General features: G+C 49.3%; 1 protein-coding gene across 5 annotated transcripts; it reads right to left on the bottom strand.

The window, feature by feature from the left end:
* Positions 1–100: 100 nt before the first annotated feature.
* On the bottom strand, positions 101–17,525 carry immt (inner membrane protein, mitochondrial (mitofilin)). 5 transcript variants are annotated; one of them, XM_048971851.1, is made up of 15 exons: positions 17,335–17,525; positions 12,391–12,464; positions 11,942–12,131; positions 11,042–11,177; positions 8,125–8,247; positions 7,686–7,802; positions 6,716–6,852; positions 6,488–6,591; positions 6,154–6,289; positions 5,770–5,899; positions 4,908–4,922; positions 3,040–3,263; positions 2,730–2,861; positions 2,463–2,592; positions 101–1,631 (listed from the first exon to the last, which is right to left on the bottom strand). In XM_048971851.1, exons 1-15 carry the CDS (start codon positions 17,374–17,376, stop codon positions 1,024–1,026), a joined length of 2,298 nt encoding a protein of 765 aa, XP_048827808.1. In that variant the 5' UTR covers positions 17,377–17,525; the 3' UTR covers positions 101–1,023. The 5 variants fall into 5 exon arrangements, with proteins under 5 accessions (XP_048827808.1, XP_048827809.1, XP_048827811.1 ...); XM_048971852.1 differs by having other exon boundaries at positions 3,040–3,260; XM_048971854.1 differs by lacking the exon at positions 4,908–4,922.
* Positions 17,526–19,116: the final 1,591 nt, after the last annotated feature.

Genomic DNA, 19,116 nt, shown 5'->3' with positions numbered 1-19,116 from the left:
GTCAGCCAGGACCTGTAGTGAGAAAGAGGGCTGAGCCTTAACGGCTTGCAGGACCGGGATGTTAGCAGAAACAGGAAGTACAGACAGCCACACCAGTGCATCCATTCTGCTTTTCCTTTATTTACACGCCTTGCACTCTTGTCCACAGCAGTGTACATGGTCAGCGGGGCGGGGGGGGGAGTCAGTACAGTGAAAGTGACGCCTTCCTAGATGAAGTAATGAAGTATGACTGGTTACGCAAATGTATGGCGTGCGATCAGCACCAACACTGCAGCGGAGAGCTCAGGAGCACGTAAAGGAGCAGTGGATTTCCTATCATCATCCGAAATTACAGGACAATTTCAACATATCAAACATATTTGCATATTTTTTATAATACTATATAACTGCAAGTATAATCCACTATAATATAAAAGTGATTGCAAGTATTTTACACAGGCATACCTTTCGACAAGCGATGTCATTTTGTTGGGAAGTGTCATTTAAAATGAGTAACAAGTAGTTTTACAAAGACTTAAATAATGACAGTGGTACCTTCACTGTAGGTCACCTCAGATCAATAAGGAAACCAAGTGAATGCTGAGGATTTTCCAGGATTTATTGATAGGAAGCTGTACTGACAATCAACACAAAGCCTGGTCAACAAACGGCCAGCGCATGGAAACATCTGGTATTAAATTAAAAAGAAAATGAAATGGTGATAGTATAGCAAACCAAGTGCGCGTTATAAACCATGACATGAGACTGGTTGCAATTGAAGTGTCATGGAATCGGGGCACGTTTGTGCACACAGCACAATTACGTCTACCAATTTTTGGGTGGGGGGGTGGGGTTGTTCCGTGTTCCCCAGCGGGCGTAGGACAGCCAAGGGGACAAATGGAACGGACCCTCTTACTGAAAATGCCCACGTCCCATCTGACACCCCCATATAACCATCATCATTAATATCTGAAAGATGTAGAGGTGCTGAGCCGCGATGGACTGAGATAAAGGCTCTGGTGTTGCGCGTGTGGAACTGCCGGCCTACTGGGCCTGGCTGGTGCCCAGCCCCACCGCGTTCGCATACGCCGACAGCAGGCTGACGATCTGCCGCGTCTCCAGCGTCAGCCGTGCCTCCACCAGCCAGTCCTGCGCCACCCTGCGAGGCTCACCCCTCAGTTGGTTCATAAACTTGGCTGCCAGCTCCAGGTCACCGTGCTCCATGCAGTAGGTGGCATACGAGAGCAGTTTGAAGGTATCCAGATCGTCGGGGGTCAGCTTGTCCGGGGGGGACAGCTGCTCTTGCTCGAAGAGCAGGAGCGACTGCAGGTAGGACAGGAAGTACTGGTACAGGCTGTTGCGCGTCTCGTCGATCATGGCAACGCGGCGCGCCAGCCTGCGGATGCTGTAGAAGCGTGCCCGGAGCGAGGCCTCGCTGAGCACGCCGCGTTGCAGCGACTCGGTGGGCAGTGCCGTGGTCAGCACCTGGGCGAACTCGTTCTCGCCGCAGCTGTCCCGCACGGCCCGTACCGCCCCCTCCAGGGGCTCCGTAGGGGTGTCAGCCCCCGCCGTCTTCAGGGTGTAGTTCAGCGCCTCTACGGACAGCCAAAGCTGGTGGGCTTTCTGGGCCTGCTCCTCTGCGGTTGCATGGCCTATGGGGAGGGAGAGTGACATCACTACCTGATAGGAGCCACCCAGAGGGTCAGACCCACACAGCCACACCCACAAGGCCCCACCCATAATGGGTGTTTCGACTTCATGCAGCCGCTTACAGCGCTCCCTTAAAGCAATGCATTCTGGTCCCAGATTTTTTTGTCTGACTTCAGCCGACGATGCAAAACGTCCAGGCATCACCATGTCACATGGTACAAAAACCTCACGAGAGCAAGACGACTTGAGACAGATCGTGCAGATTGTGCCGGCTGCACAAACTGGAACCGCCTCCATGATGACACAACTTTGCCCTTATTGGCTGAAGATTTTAGGGACACGCATGATGTTTGTATCCCAGGAAGTTCCGATGCGTTATCTGCTATTTCTCCCGAAAAGCACACAGAGCAGTGAGAACGAGGAGTAGAAGTTGTCCAACTTGGCTGCAGTCAGTTTATACTCCACCCCTGCAGCCGGCAGATCTCACTCCACGTCACGTCAGCTGCAGACAGAGCTAAGCCCAAGTCGAATGCACCCAATGTTTCATCCACACAGCCACACCCATAAGGTCCCACCCACCCAAACCCCATGTCGCCCAGAGCAACCATACAACTTTAAGCCAAATTAAACATTTAACAAATAAATTAAATCATTCTACATTTTGATCTGCTGGAAGGCATTTTCAGACCAGTGCTTCATATAATAACAGAGACAGACCCCGATCAAATCCCTCACAGGTAGAATAAAGCCCTTCCTGTATGTCACAGTGCCGAGTCCCCATCCAGGAAGTGCAACCCCCCCCCCCCCCCTCAGAGGCTAAGCAGCAAACTCACTGTCAATGGCCTCCTCCAGACCCTTCAGCCTGGCATAGGCCTCGTTCATGTCCATGGTGAACTGGTCCAGCTGCTCCTGGTTGGCCCGCCGGAACTCAATCTCCTGCTCCATAATTTTTCTGGTCAGTGTCTAAGTGAAAGGGGTGGTGACAGGAGTCAGTGATTAGTACTTGACGGAATGCCGGGATCTCAGACGGAACGCCGGGATCTTGAGCACACTGCGACGGGGGCCTGGGGTGCCAGTGGCTGCTTGGGGGGGCCACGCACCTCCTGGGCCTGGGCCCGGAGCTCCTGCTCCTGCACCTTCAGCACATCACGCAGATGGTCCGTGTGGGCAGCAGCCTGCCTGCGCAGCTGTGTGCGCATCTCCACCTCCATCACCTCCCGGACCTCCTCCACCTGCAGCAGAAAGCCATGAGCTGAGGCCAACCCCACCCCCCCACCAGGGGACACAAGGCATGCCAAAAGCTGACGGCTGTGGTTTTGCTCTGTGTTTAGAAACATATTAAATTCTAAAGTCTAAAGTAGTTCTAGTGTCATTGCACTGCAAGACCAGCTGGTGGCGCCAGTCACAGACCTTCCTGTTCTTCTCAAGGTGCAGCTCCTCATGGTGGCGCTCCAGTGCCGTGGCCACGGCCTTGTCCAGGGCCTTCTTGTCCTCCTGGCGCTGCTGCTTGAGCGCAGCCTCCATGCGGAGCTGCTCACGGACTCGCTGCTCAGCCAGCTCGCGGTTCAGCTGGTCGATGCGCCGATGCGCGTGGGCTATCAGTGAATTCAGGTCATCCGGGCTCAGCTTGCCTGCTGGACCAGAGAGCATGTCTGCTCAGGCCGCCTGGGAACTGCTGCACACAGGCTCCACTTTGCATTCACTCCAGGAGGAGCAGATTCATGTTCATTTTTACTGCATTTTTTCAGTTTTCATTGCAATTCTGAGTGTACTGCTCATAAAATCTAACAAGCATGATTTGAATCGGTTCAAAGTGGCAGCTGGTGATCATGCCTGAAGACAGGTGAGCTTTTGGTCAACAAAACAACCTCAAGCCAACTTGGGCAGGCTACTGGATTTGAGAGAGTGCGTCAAAGAATTGGGACATGATCTATCGCTGGAGCTGCCATTAGGACGTGATTTTACAGACCAGACTGAACGAGATACAGTCTCTGGTCACTCAGGTGATCCCCAACTAAGCTGGAATTCCGAACAGACCATCAGCCTCCCTCACAGTGTAAGAAGATGCCGGCAGCTCCTGTGTCTTCAGGGCAGAAATAGAGCTCAATGCTCTGAGTGGAATGGAAAGTGATACACGGTGGGGATTACGTCATGGGGAAAATGAAGACCCAGCAGGTGGCAGCACACGCACACACAGAGCGAGCCACCATGGCCAATCAAGGACCATGAGAAAGACAGCCAAGACCCACCCTGTTACTAGTGTTTACAAGAACCAGCTCAGATTCAGACGTGCTCATATCTTCACGGTGCTTATATTTTACCAGTAAACACAAGTTTCCAAAACATGATCTACCAGAGTAAGAATCAGCTGCAAGTCCTACTAAAAGTTAAAATAAACAATCGTAGCAACATGTCCATCGTAAATCATGACTCGGTACTCGTGCATTGTGGGTATCCCATCTGAAAACGGCCAACACCGCAGGCTCGCTGCAGTTGGCCACGAATAGACTTCCTGGTCATTCAGCACATCATCTTGGCTGTACTTAATCAGCCAGGTGAATTACTGTATTAGGGGGGGGGGGTTCAGCACTGACTGATGCTCGGCTGCTCAGGGGACACCTACTGGTGCTGGGGGGGTCTCTTCAAAACCGGCAGTCTGGGCAGGTTTCAAGACAGCACCATCACCTCGTAGCCCCCTGGATGGGGGTCTGCATCTGTCCCAGTGTTTATGGATATCTGTCTAGCCCTATACCTAATGACAGGCCAGGGGGGGTCACTCCTAAATGAACTAGCAATTAGTGAAGATGAAATGATGGATGGATGATGAAAGAGCATGAATGACTAGCAATTATCATGCTTTCCTAACATAGGAGTCATTAACTCCTAGGTACTGGAAATACATGTGAACTATCACAGTTCTTAAATCGAGTACCACACTGCTAATCTTCAGTTAACCATTACCAATTTAATGACAAACCTTTCAAATGCCATGCGGGATACATCAGCATGAGGTTAAAGACACGCTGAGACCCAGCAAGCCGTGCAGCTACTAACCGCAGCCTCAATTTAACTAGTCCTCACAGGTAACTGATAGCAGGTAAATGGCATCAAATTTCCTGATTAAGTACGCTGCACAGGCTCTGTCTCCTGCCAGGAAGGTGCTGTGCCTTTAAGACAACATGAAGCAAAGCCTGATGGGAAGGGTGAGGGAGCGCCATGACGACAGGGAGCTAGCAGAGCGCGAGTGCAAACGGGAGGATGGCCCCGGGCCCACTCACCTACGTCAGATAGCTCTGGAACAGAAAGGGAAGGTGCAGAGAGGTTAGCGCCCACATGTGGCAGGACAGCACAAGGACAACCAAGCGGCTGCTGGAACACGGTGTGAACAGACCTAATACTGTCTGTTTGGAAGCCCGTCTTAATAAGTCCAACACTGCAGGACCCTGATTGAGTCTGACCTCAGTTTACTGCAAATATGCTGTGCATGGCTGGTTATGCAGTCAGATTTAGCTTCAGGCTGCCCTGTAAGACTCAAATATTCCTTTTAATTGCAGAACACAAACTATTGAATTTCAGGGGTTATAAACTTTTAGTTAAATGTCTGCTTTCATTTATAAATTAGCAGCTTATAGTAGAAACCATTTAATCCTGCTAAATATCTCCTCTTAGAGGACGTCCCATGTATCACACAGTCAGCGATGGACAACAGCAAGTCGCAGTCTGATATCACTGCTGTGTCCTTCATTATCTCCCCCTGCTGCCCGACAAACTGATGACAGGATCTTCCTCGCATGAATGACAATACATGCACAAACCCCAACAGGATGCCAGTACATGGCCCTCTGAAACACTAGGGAAAGGCACATTATACAGAACTGGGAAAGTGGCTGACGTTAAACTGTCTTAAGTGGTTTAACAGGTGGCCAGAAGAATATGTGAATAATCTTTTCCAAAAGAGTTATTACTACTTTTGCATCCTCTAAACATTTGTATGGCTTTATAATTTTATCATTAAAAAATTAATTTGTCATGTTTTATCATATCGGTGTTCAGACTTATAACTGAACCAAAAAAATCTATGCTGCATAGGGGCCGGTAAGGCAGTCCACCAGCCAGCAGGGGGAGCCCTGCAAAACTTACTGAGGCCCTTCCAGCCTGCCTGGACATCAGGCATGATGCTGCTCAGCTCCTTCTGGAACTGCTTCTTCGCTTCGCCCACCAGCTCGCTGTACTGGGAGACAATTTTCGCCTCCGTCTGGGCTGACTGCACCTGTGGCGACGAGAACATAGGAGTCACTGCAGGCATCCTCAGAAGCAGGTCAGCGTGTGCCACTGAGGGCAGCAGCGTTCACCCCGGCCAGGTCTCACCAACTAAACTGCACCATCACCCAGCCCCGGACTTTTACAGATGAATTAACTCCTAAAGCAGCCTTTATCGTCTTTTTAAAAAGGCCCTGGAGGCGGAGCGAGGCGCGTAGGACAGCGCAGAGGCAGGGATGGTGCCTGACGCTGGTCTGCAGTCACCTTGTTCACCACGTTGTCCAGATCGACCAGCATGTTGTGCAGGTGCTCCTCAGCGATGATGATCTGCGGCCGGGAGCCTGCGATCTCGCTCTGCTTGGCTTTGTCGATGATGCCCTTCAGGTTCTCCAGCTCGTTCCTGTGAAGTGGCACTTAAGTTCCATCACCAGGGAAACCGCTCAAGTGCATTGTGGGACAGCGGAGAGCAATAACAATTATTTTTTTGTATCCATATTGCACATCTGTGACAGTATGTGAACAGGGTCATTTATTTATCATTAATCTTCACCCCGACTTCCCGTAAAATGGCCCCACGTTCGGCGGGGAGGACAGCTACCTGGCTTTGAGGAGGGTGTCGGAGGCCTGGTCCACGGTCCTGCTGCGCTCTTGCAGGGCGTCCTCCAGCACCCGCCACTGAGAAGACTTCTCCTCCAATGTCACCTGGGGGACAGATACGGCCAGATTGAATAAGCTCCAAATTCAGCCCCTGCTCCTATGACAGTAACCAACCCCAGACTGTTATCGCAGGTGAGTGCTGGCTGTCAGTACAGCTCCAGGCACCCACCTCGGAGTCGTCCATGGCTTCCTTCAGCTTCTGTGTGTGTACGGAGATGGCGTGGACAGCAGCATTCTGGGCTTCGATGGCATGCAGGGTCACTTTGGCCGTGCGACACATCGCCTCCTCCAAGCCGGCGGTCAGAGCTGCACAAAACCAGCCGGAAGTTATATCTGCCCTCAAGGGCCCAGAGGTGACAGGGTTATTCTAGCAAGCATAGGATCTGAACCCATGACCTTCAGGAAATGGGCACAGATCCTAAACCTGCTGAGCTACAAGGGTCTCAGTGACGGTTTTGGAGCGTGGGAATCTGATGGCTACAGCCAGATCCCATCAATCATCCCTGCCAGCCTCCAATTCACACAAGCGAGCTGAGCTGATGACACCATGTTCCTCAAATGGCAAACGTAGAATGGAGGGAAATATCGCTGAAGCAACCGGGACCTTACATGTAGTCCCCCCCCCCCACTTCCTGTGGATGGGACGTTCCGGCCCTCTGACCTGATCCAGAGGTCTGCGCACAGACGACGTGACGACTGCGCCCAGCTGATCTCAAACCTGGGCCGTGCAGGTCATTCCTGCACTATTGTGACACCCGCTCTTATCCAGGGCCCATGCGGGGAGGGGGGGGCTTAGGTAGCTGATGAACTACGACTCACACGAAGCCCTCTTTATGGGCTCTGACAACAAACAGGAATCACCGAGCCAGGAGTATCTCATAACCTTCACGTGACACGTTCGGCATTCTCCGGTCTCACAGTCAATGCGACATGTCATGCGAGAACAAGGACAGGTTTAAATCAGGAACGGTCATGTGACCTGTCCATGCAAAGCCATTTCAGAGCCATTCAGTCACTATCAGGTTAACTCTGATACTCTGACTCCTGATTTTAATGGCAGGACGTTTCAGGGGCCAGTGCATTCTGGGTTACGGCGGGTGTATGTCACGAGTCTCTGCCCCTGATGACCTAAGACTTACAGGCCAGGAGAGCCTTCTCAGCCTGCTCCTGCTGGGTGAGTCTGGCAGCCACTTCCTCTGGGGGGCGCTCCTTCACTGCATGCGAGTCTTCATGGGCGCACTCTGTACACTCCGCTCCTACGGACACACGACAGGGCACGATTACTCACCATGCACACAATCACACACGCGGTTGCATCATAAAAGAACTCACACATCACACGCGAGCGCGACTTTAGCAGAAACATGCATGAGCGTTAATGACTTTTCAGGTTCAGTGCAAAAGAAGAGTTAGCACAAGCACACAGACACAGAAAGTGGGCCTGGAGAGGTTATGTGCAGACTTAAGCGGTGAATTAGCGGACGACCCCCAGACAAACGTGCCCTGCGAGTCAGTGAGCAGGAAAGAGCGGCAGCTACAGACGCAGCCAAACGCAGCCACAGCGCCCCCCCCTCTGACCTGCAGGGGGCTTGGCCGGGGCGTCAGGGAGGGGCTCTGCCTCAGCGTGGTGGGTGCCGGGTGCGGGCACAGAGGGCACCTCGCTGATGGCCGAAATGATGTGAGCTGCCTCCGTAGAGGCCTCTGGAACACAGCGACAAGACGTCAGCCCACAGAGGCACACGCTGCCCTTACACGGTACAGCCACAGGGGGCGCCGTCGTGCTATCAAGCCCCCATACAACAACAACAAATTTACTTTTATATAGCGCATTATCACAACATTACATTGTCTCAAAACGCTTTACAGCATCCTCACCCAAAGCCCCCAGTGACTAAGTCATAGGCGACAGTGGCAAGGAAAAACTCCCTAGAAGGAAGAAACCTTGGGAGGGACCAGACTCAAAGGGGGAGCCCATCCTCCAGGAGCTGGCAGGGATAGTCATACGATTCCTGACTGCCTCTGTGTCCTTCATTTAGAAAATCCACACATTTACGTGTGGGGCATTAGAAAGCTGCAAACAGAAAATTATCATCAACCGAGTGAAAAAAACCCACAAATAAGTGACACTGTACGAAAACTACTACTATTTACTAATTAATTACCAACACTAACATTCCAGCTACCGACTCCAGCAGCTCTCAGCCAGAATATTTGTCCTTTCTTCATCAGCTTTTAATTAGCTCTATAAATCCAGGCTAATTCTGCACTAATGTTATCCTGATCAATTAACCATGGACAGCGACCATTAAACCTCTTAAATATCAACCAATCAAACACTTTGCAGGGATTTCTGATAGAATAAATAATCCCTCACTGCAACACTGCAGATAAGTACGAGGTAAGTGTAACACCAAATTATTCTGTCACCACAGGAGAGCACAAACAACAGCCAAACAGCCGATTCCCCACACTTATGGGGAGTGAGGCCGTGGTCAAACGATGGCTTCCTCACGTGCGATTTCGTGGGAGACATTGCCATATCCAGTGATTAAACCGGTCCTGTCCTCATAGTTTCCAAATGGACGTATTTCCTGCTGTGTTAAATTATGCACTGGCATGTACTGACGTGTGTTGTGTTCACAGCTCATTTCATTGTTATCTGTCCACTCTGATAGCAAGAGGTATAGATGTGGGGAATTATAACCTCAGACTTTTGTCAGTACTGTACTGCAGTTCATGGCTAGTTAATACAAACTGTATTAGTGCTGCATTAATACAGGTGTCACACCTTCATTAAACCCCAACCCATACTGCTCCAGCACGTTTTGTAGTCCCTGTTGTCCCACCTCAAACCCTGAGCTTGTAGTCTTCCGGCCCGCTTTGTCAGACACCCCTAGGTCAATGGTGATTCCCTGCCCTGTTGGCTATTTGGGAGCTCGTCTGAATCTGCTGTTAGACTCTCCTTAAGGCGCCAACATCCCTCACCGAGATTAGGGCATCCGGAGCAGATCACCGGCTTGTAGATGTTCAGAAGAGCCTGATCTTCACAGGTACACTTTATAGTGACCTGAGACCCCGTCCCCCGCTAACCGACCCTCGCCCTCCAGGCTCCGCGTGAGGACCGCGCCCCCCGCTAACCGACGCTCGCCCTCCAGGCTCCGCGTGAGGACCGCGCCCCCCGCTAACCGCTGCTCGCCCTCCAGGCTCTGCGTGAGGACCACGCCCCCCGCTAACCGACGCTCACCCTCTTGGCTCTGCGTAAGGACCGCGCCCCCCCGCTAACCGACGCTCGCCCTCTTGGCTCTGCGTGAGGACCGCGCCCCCCGCTAACCGACGCTCGCCCTCTTGGCTCCGCGTGAGGACCGCGCCCCCCGCTAACCGACGCTCGCCCTCTTGGCTCCGCGTGAGGACCGCGCCCCCCGCTAACCGACGCTCGCCCTCCCGGCTCCGCGTGAGGACCACGCCCCCCGCTAACCGACGCTCACCCCTCCAGGCTCCGCGTGAGGACCACGCCCCCCGCTAACCGACGCTCGCCCTCCAGGCTCCGCATGAGGACCACGCCCCCCGCTAACCGACGCTCACCCTCCAGGCTCCGCGCGAGGACCACGCCCCCCGCTAACCGACGCTCACCCTCCAGGCTCCGCGCGAGGACCACGCCCCCCGCTAACCGACGCTCACCCTCCAGGCTCCGCGCGAGGACCACGCCCCCCACTAACCGACGCTCTCCCTCCAGGCTCTGCGCGAGAACCACGCCCCCCGCTAACCGACGCTCTCCCTCCAGGCTCTGCGCGAGAACCACACCCCCCGCTAACCGACGCTCACCCTCTTGACTCTGCGTGAGGACCACACCCCCCGCTAACCGACGCTCACCCTCTTGGCTCTGCGCGAGGACCACACCCCCCGCTAACCGACGCTCACCCTCTTGGCTCTGCGCGAGGACCGCGCCCCCCGCTAACCGACGCTCACCCCTCTTGGCTCTGCGTGAGGACCGCGCCCCCCGCTAACCGACGCTCACCCTCTTGGCTCTGCGTGAGGACCACGCCCCCCGCTAACCGACGCTCACCCTCTTGGCTCTGCGTGAGGACCACGCCCCCCGCTAACCGACGCTCACCCTCTTGGCTCTGCGTGAGGACCACACCCCCCGCTAACCGACGCTCGCCCTCCCGGCTCCGCATGAGGACCGCGCCCCCCGCTAACCGACGCTCACCCTCTTGGCTCTGCGTGAGGACCACACCCACCGCTAACCGATGCTCACCCTCCCGGCTCTGCGTGAGGACCACGCCCCCCGCTAACCGATGCTCACCCTCCAGGCTCCGCGTGAGGACCACGCCCCCCGCTAACCGACGCTCACCCTCCTGGCTCTGCGTCAGGACCACGCCCCCCGCTAACCGACGCTCACTCTCCCGGTTCTGCGTAAGGACCACGCCCCCCGCTAACCGACGCTCACCCTCCCGGCTCTGTGTGAGGACCACGCCCCCCGCTAACCGATGCTCACCCTCCAGGGTCTGTGGGCCAGTGAGGGGCGGCTCCTTCACTGCCGGGGACTCCGCCTCCTTGGCTTTCGCTTTGGGCTGCTTCGAATCCTTGCCCGTTTCAGAGACTGAGGAAATCTTCAGGGATTCTGAGGCTACCTACAGAGGGGAAAAGGACTGCAACACTGAGGATACACACAAACACACAAGCATAAAACATGTACAATAACCCAACATTGCAACCCCCAGTGACAAAACCTTACAGGTGAACTCAAGTCACACTAGGAATAAACAGCTTCTAGAATCTGAACTGACCCCAGTAACATCTTTATTTTCAAACTTCATAGTACTTCAGTCTCCATTACCCAATGTAATGCCTCTCCCCAAACCGCACAGCACAACATTCACATTACATTTATCTACGAAGCAGACAGATTTCTCCAAAGCAATGATCGATGTGGAGCACCTAGGGTTGACTTTGATATGATTACTTTGCCAGCCAAGGGACATGAACCTACAACATTTTGGACATGAGGACAGACCCCTAATCCATTGAGCTATACTCTGCCCCAAATTCTACAATCAGGGCACAATCATGACAGTCACAGGTACCACATACAAGTCATACAGTCATCACTCGGGGTGCAGCCATGACAGTCACAGGTACCACATTCATGTCATACAGTCATCACTCGCGGTGCAGCCATGACCGTCACAGGTACCACATACGTGTCATACAGTCATCACCCGGGGTGCAGCCATGACAGTCACAGGTACCACACACGTGTCATACAGTCATCACCCGGGGTGCAGCCATGACAGTCACAGGTAACACATACGTGTCATCACTCGGGACAGAGTGACAGTCACTGGTACAACATGCACGCCTCTTACAGAGGGATGGTCAATAAGAGTCCTCTCACCGGTTTCTTTGGCAATGGTGGTGAATATGTGGATGGACCTAGAGTCATTTCAAACACCTGATCTGAATAGGGGACAGACTTCTCGATGTTTGCTCTGAACTTGGGGTCCCATTTGGCGTACAGTATGGTGCCACCAACACCACCACCTAAAAACAGAAGACCAGTTCCCACGATCTTGCCTGCAGAAGCCCTGAAAACAGAAAGCGGCTGTATTAAAAGCTATTACCATGACATTAAAGACAATGAAGGCGTATAATGATAAAAATGTCAGTCTTTGGTTATGTTAACACCCCTTTGAATTTACATAGAGAGGGAGGGATATCAAACCTTACCTTTAGATAAATATATAGTGCGATATCCAGCCTCACCCAATCAATCCTCCCTTTTAAATCAATACAGAGTAAAGAGTTCAGAATTTACCGAGTAAAACCTTCCCTTTAAATACATACCCTGAGCTTCCCGCCGTAGTATAGAGGCGACAGGGCTGTCGGGGGCAGAGGGGTACACTGCCATGCAGGCACTTCTGCAGAAGAAACAGATTACACAGGGTCACACCCAGGGTCACACACATCAGCCAGGGAGAGGTCAGAGAGTACAGCCCAGAATTACATGTCTGACGCTCAAAAGAAATGAAAAAGGCTCAACTTTAAGAGAAACTCAAGATTCGATCAACCAGGAAATGGGGAAGAGGCACGTCTTTAATGACGTGTTGACAGCAGCTTACAGGTCAAGGTCATTACCGAGGATTGACTCAGTTGAGCCGCAGCTGGTGCCAACAACATCAACGTGTTACAAACATGTCCGTCACTAGCTACCTACACAGTCAACCATGCCCCCGAAGTAGAGGGTCCGGTGGGGGGTTTCTCACCTGTGACCATTTTCAGATCGTAATACATCAAAGAATAAATGGTTATTTAGAATGAATTTGCATCTGCTTACAGTATCTTCCTTGGGGTCAGAATCTGAAAAAAAGTGTCTGGGGTTGAACCAAAAACTGATTTCTGCAGGTCCATAACTTTGAAGTGCTTCCCCTGAGCTTAATTTTAAAGATTAAAGAATCTGAAAGAGCAGGGAAAACTATGCCAGGAAAGCAATTTTCAGCTCTCTAGCATGCTTAGAAATGAAAATATAGTCTCCTGAAAACCCTTACAAATTATATGTGCAATTCAGGAGTGTAAAAAAGGGGTGTGGCCATAACTTTGGACTGCATCGGAATTTTTCAATAAAACTTTCAATAAAACAGACGCAAAACCAAAGATGAGCACCAAAAAGAAACTGGCGAATGTGACAGACTCACTTTCAGGATGGTTTAAACACCAAAGGCAGGATGTGACAAGCATCTTAACGGCCGACAAGATGGGTTTTAAAAAAAAAAAAAAAAAAAAAAAAAAAAAAAAAAAAAAAAAAAAGCATGCTTGGGCACTCATCCTGCCAGCGCTGAGAGGAATCATGAATTACTTGAGTTGCTTGCACATAAATGTAAGTACAGTGTAAGATCTACAGCTCAGGTCTTGGCTATAACAGGGTTACGCAACCTGGAGTGAACAACCAGTTACATGACAGGGGAGCAGACTCAGCATCGTCCCACTGAGGGGAGGGAGCCAGGCACTGCAGTACTGGCCAGTTTCTTGGCTCCCTCATAGCAATCAGGTGACTGACTTACTTATGATCTGCCTGAAATGCCCCACCCTGTCAAAAAGCCAGAAGATGGCAGTGTGCATCCAGGCCGAAGCCCAGAGCTTACCCAGGAACTAGTCACTCCACTCGTAGCAGGATAAAATACCGTACTCATCACTCCTTTGCTGTCAACCTGACTCATTATGGCCCACAACACCACAGACTAACTAACTCGATTTCTACAGCAAAATGATACTTACATCAAAACTGACCAAAGATATGGCTAACAGCCTGGAGAAAATGACAAAAGTGAGCATTCAGAGAGTTAAAGCTGAAAGGTGAAACTGCTGTGAGATACTAGCTGGCTGCTTACACTGACCGATCCCCCAGGCTTCCCCAATTACCCACAGCAAAGCGAGACACACAAGAAACAAGCTTTAAAAAATGGCTCTGAAACAGCATCTTCTCTATCTCACGTTACATTGTCTGATAAGAGTAAAGAAAAGTACTCTAGGCCAAAACAGGCAGTAAGCCAATACACCCTGCTGCCAGTATGGAAGAACATTTTTAAAAACAGAAAGCAGCCATCAGGTAGATGCATCTGGAATAAAGAATGTTTACAGAAGAGCCTTAAAGCCCCTGTTAAAGAAAGCGCCCAATGACACAGTCCGTCCGTAAGGAAAGCGCCCAATGACACAGTCCGTCCGTAAGGAAAGCGCCCAATGACACAGTCCGTCCGTAAGGAAAGCGCCCAATGACACAGTCCGTCCGTAAGGAAAGCGCCCAATGACACAGTCCGTCCGTAAGGAAAGCGCCCAATGACACAGTCCGTCCGTAAGGAAAGCGCCCAATGACACAGTCCGTCCGTAAGGAAAGCACCCAATAACACAGTCCGTCCGTAAGGAAAGCGCCCAATAACATAGTCCGTCCATAAGGAAAGCGCCCAATAACTTACTCCGTCCATAAGGAAAGCGCCCAATAACACAGTCCGTCCATAAAGAAAGCGCCCAATGACACAGTCCGTCCATAAGGAAAGCGCCCAATGACACAGTCCGTCCATAAGGAAAGCGCCCAATGACACAGTCCGTCCATAAGGAAAGCGCCCAATGACACAGTCCGTCCATAAGGAAAGCGCCCAATAACTTACTCCGTCCATAAGGAAAGCGCCCAATAACTTACTCCGTCCATAAGGAAAGCGCCCAATAACTTACTCCGTCCATAAGGAAAGCACCCAATAACTTGCTCCGTTCGTAAGGAAAGCGCCCAATAACTTACTCCGTCCATAAGGAAAGCGCCCAATAACACAGTCCATCCATAAGGAAAGCGCCCAATAACATAGTCCGTCCATAAGGAAAGCGCCCAATAACATACTGCATCCATAAAGAAAGCACCCAATAACATAGTCCGTCCATAAGGAAAGCGCCCAATAACATATTCCACCCAGTCTCCCTTCATGAAAGAACACTGCATTAACAGATTAACCATTTAATTCAACGGCTGCATCAAAACCAGAGTAAGCTGATAAATTGTGGTTAGAATGATTAATAGCCTCTTGTTTTGCAAACAATGACGACACTTGTATTATACTTTATATGCTAGATATGTTATTATGCTTTAACATTGTCCTGGCACCCCGCTCGAATAACACAGCTGAAAAAGCTTACATAAACACAAGGCCTATGTTAAACACTACCATTACTTTCATGTCACTCTCTCCAATGTGCAATACTGGCGCTGGCGCTACACCCCCCCCCCCCCATGTAAACATACATATACATTCCTTTATTTCTGACTTTTTTAAATTTCTTTTTTTATGTCCTAAGTTTGTTCATTTGTTTGTTCGTTCATTTATTGATTTGAATGTTGCTATACTTTTAAACGTCTGCAGCTCTCCAATGCTGAGAGACTTTGTTTCTTGTTTCTTCTCTCACCCAACGCATTTCATTGTAATGTGGACCGCGTGTCAACATCCAACCATCCATCCATTTTCCAAACCGCTTATCCTACTGGATCGCGGGGGGTCCGGAGCCATCTGGGGGGCCAGCCCATCACAAGGTACACTCACACACCATTCACGCATACATGCACACCTACGGCCAATTTAGCAAGTCCAATTAGCCTCAGCATGTCTTTGGACTGTGTGGGGAAACCGGAGTACCCGGAGGAAACCCCACGACGACATGGGGAGAACATGCAAACTCCACACACATGTAACCCAGGCGCAGACTCGAACCTGGGACCCAGAGGTGTGAGGCAACAGTGCTAACTATTTGTATGACAAATAAACTAAACTGAAATAAGAAACTAAACACGTAACACTTTACTTGATGGGGCACAAATGCTTTGTAATAACTCAGTACCTACTGAAGTACAAATCATGAACAAATATAGTTGCTACTTCAGACGTGTCAGGATTCATTAATGATCATGAGATCAGTATTTCGAGTTATTCACTGTTCCTTCAGTGGTTCACAAAGATTTATAGAATTAACTGATATAGTAACACATATAGTAACTGCTTGAAATAAAACAGGCATCACGATTAATTAATGATGAATTGACTTGAGATCAGGATGCAACCAAGACATTGTTTGTGGTTAATTAATACATAAGTAATAGCATAATACTATACTATTGTATTCATGCCCTGTCAAGTAAAGTGTTACCACTGAACTAAACATACATACACAGCAAAACAGACACCAAGGTCTTCCTGTGCAAAGTGAGTTGATACAGGTATATTTTAATCCAGTCATGGCTATCACGAAAGCCTTGAATATGAAAACCCTGTCACAGGGAGAAATGTGCGGTCACAGATTTAAAACGGGGGGTTACGCTGGAACAAAAGTGAGAAAACATGTCAAATAAAGATAGCCACGTTTGTAGTTTCTCAATTCTCAGTGTCACTTTGGAAAATCGAATTCAATAAGTCAGCAGGTTTATATGCACGCACATGGTCATTATGTTATTAGGGATAACCGTGGGCATTTGACCAGACGCAACCATGACACGAAGCTCTCGTCCTTTAAACATGATCGGACTGCCCACGCTACGTTATAAGCCTTCCTTCTATGTCAAGGTCACGACCAGGACCTTACCATTCCTCCTCAAATAGCACATTAAAACACGCTTAGGACCACATTCGAGATAAACACGTGTAGTCTTGCATAATGACCCACGGACGCTACTATATCACTATACCTTGCAAGTAAATAGCCCTTGTAGCATGCTAGGCAGCTAAGTGACGGACACGACACACTGACCCCCAGCTCAGCTACGTGGGACTACGTCAGATAGCGGAGACGAAACCGGGATTCTGGCGAACGTCTAGAAAAATACCCGCCACGGACGTGCTTATTTGTGTACTCTCATGGGAACCCAAACTAAAACCGAACTAAAATCCCAGAAAGAATGAAACCGCTTCACTTCACGTGCTTGGCGTAGCAATACCAGCCGCTAACTAGCTACGTGTTTTGCGTAGAACTGCCACCCCTTAACATATACGCCTGCGTACATTCACGCTTATTGTACGTTTTTTTGCGTAGCGTAACCGCCACTGAAAACTTTATTCTTTCATTTGTGCTCCTATACATTTTAGATCACATTAAATCACATATCCTCACACCAACACAACGTTCCCTAAAAATAAATCCAAACGGTTATTAAACAATCTTTATTGTAACGAAAGCGCAACAGGCCTCATTGAACCGGGTCAGTGAATGACAGTACAGAGGACCGGAGAACTCATTGAGCCACAGATACGCGCTCGTCCTTACCTGAGCTGCTGCACCAGCCGCTTTCCTACAGACACGCAGCATTATTGCTAGTACACTTACAAGGACTTATTACACGTGACAGAGTGCCTCTGTTCAGAAAAACATCATAAACACTTGATTTCTACAAGCAAATTTTCCCCCAGGACTCAGAAGACGTCTCTCCCTGGTTTAGCCCAGTAACAGTGGGAAATGTGAGCACGCATGTGCGATGACACGCCTGCTGCGTAAAAACGTCACTGGTCACAGAAATGACAACAGTAGGTCATAGAGCAGCCTGAACAACCGCACTAAAATACGGTACTTCAGAAGATTCTCCAAGGGATGTTCTTGGCGGAGTTTGATATATAATAAATTGGCTATGTCATTTGGTGTTGATGCCACGATCAATTTCTGACAGTATTTCAGGCTCTTCTCTGACCAGCACATGAAACTTACGCTGTAAGTGCGCGATGACACCGGAAGTCCATCCTGCAGTTTAACGGAATATTGCAAAATAAAAGTCGCCCGTAGCCTACAGCTGAATTATAATTGGATAAGGCCACTTTAAAAAAATTGGTTCTCGTCCCCTCCCGACCCGCCGAAATGCCTCCGACCCGAATTATTTTTTATTTTTTATTTCGTAAAAATCGCATGGAAAATGCCCAAGAATGATGAAATTTGAATTTCCCGCGCATTCCACATCGACGATTGATCCACATTGTGTAATCCTAGTCTTGGAATGGTTTCATGAATCTAAATTTGTCTCTACCTGAAATGGGCTGGTGCAAAGATTTAAATCTGGGGAAGTGATGTGGTACATGTTCTTAAGTACTTGTTTGTAGAGTTGCATTTCCTTGTTCAACCATTCAGGTTCCTGTATTTTGTAAATTCCTCGTGTTTTAACATGTTTTAATACACTTTCTTTCTAGATATATGTTTTAAAATCTTGGTTGTTCATTTAGAATGGGAATGACAAGCAGAATATTGGTTTCAAATAGTATCATTTTTATATTCACAAATGAAACATCAGCATAAAGTATCCAAATCCATAGTTGGGAAGGCATTTATGAGATATACATGGATCAAGGAATTTACATTCTTGTATTTTCTTACATTTAATATATTTGAAACGCAACAAACTGGAAGAATTGAGGAGGCGTACTAAGTAGGTCTGCTCTCTTCGGTATGTATTTTCAAATATGTATTTTCTTACATATTTGAAAGTCCAAACAGTCAATCAAAATTTGTAAAAAAAAAAAAAAAAAATCCCTACCCACCCCCTCCAAAAAAAAAGGACGAGAACCAATTTTTGTTTTTTTAAGTGGCCTAACATTGCCTCATTCAGTGCTAGAAGTTCTTACATAACGCAGTTTCACTACCGTTAAACATATGGACATATGTAAATATATAAATTAAATGTTATATTTCTGTGTCAGAGTGTGTGTTTTTACTGAATAATCAGTGACATATTTGGAACGTCCCCCCGCGACCCAGTAGGATAAGCGGTTTGGAAAATGGATGGATGGATATTTGGAACGTGTGTCTTGCGTTTTTAAAGAGTTAATGTGCTAATTTCACACACACAGCACAATTGGGATTTAAATTGTCAGTCCCCAAAGTGTAACATGTACTCTGCTAGCCACCACTCTACCATTCTTCCATTGGAGCCATTTTAGTAAAAAAAAAAACATGTAGTCCTACATGCAATTATATACTGTCCAGCGGCTACAATGGTTGCTATCAGTTTTGTTCAGAGCAATGATGAAACTTTGATAAATTCTCTGATAAGATCGTTTTTTTTGT

Source organism: Brienomyrus brachyistius, chromosome 12 (assembly GCF_023856365.1).
Source record: "Brienomyrus brachyistius isolate T26 chromosome 12, BBRACH_0.4, whole genome shotgun sequence".
NCBI classification, from domain to species: Eukaryota; Metazoa; Chordata; class Actinopteri; order Osteoglossiformes; family Mormyridae; genus Brienomyrus; species Brienomyrus brachyistius.
Note: the sequence above shows the minus strand (reverse complement) of the source record. Positions and strands in the feature narration are given on the sequence as shown.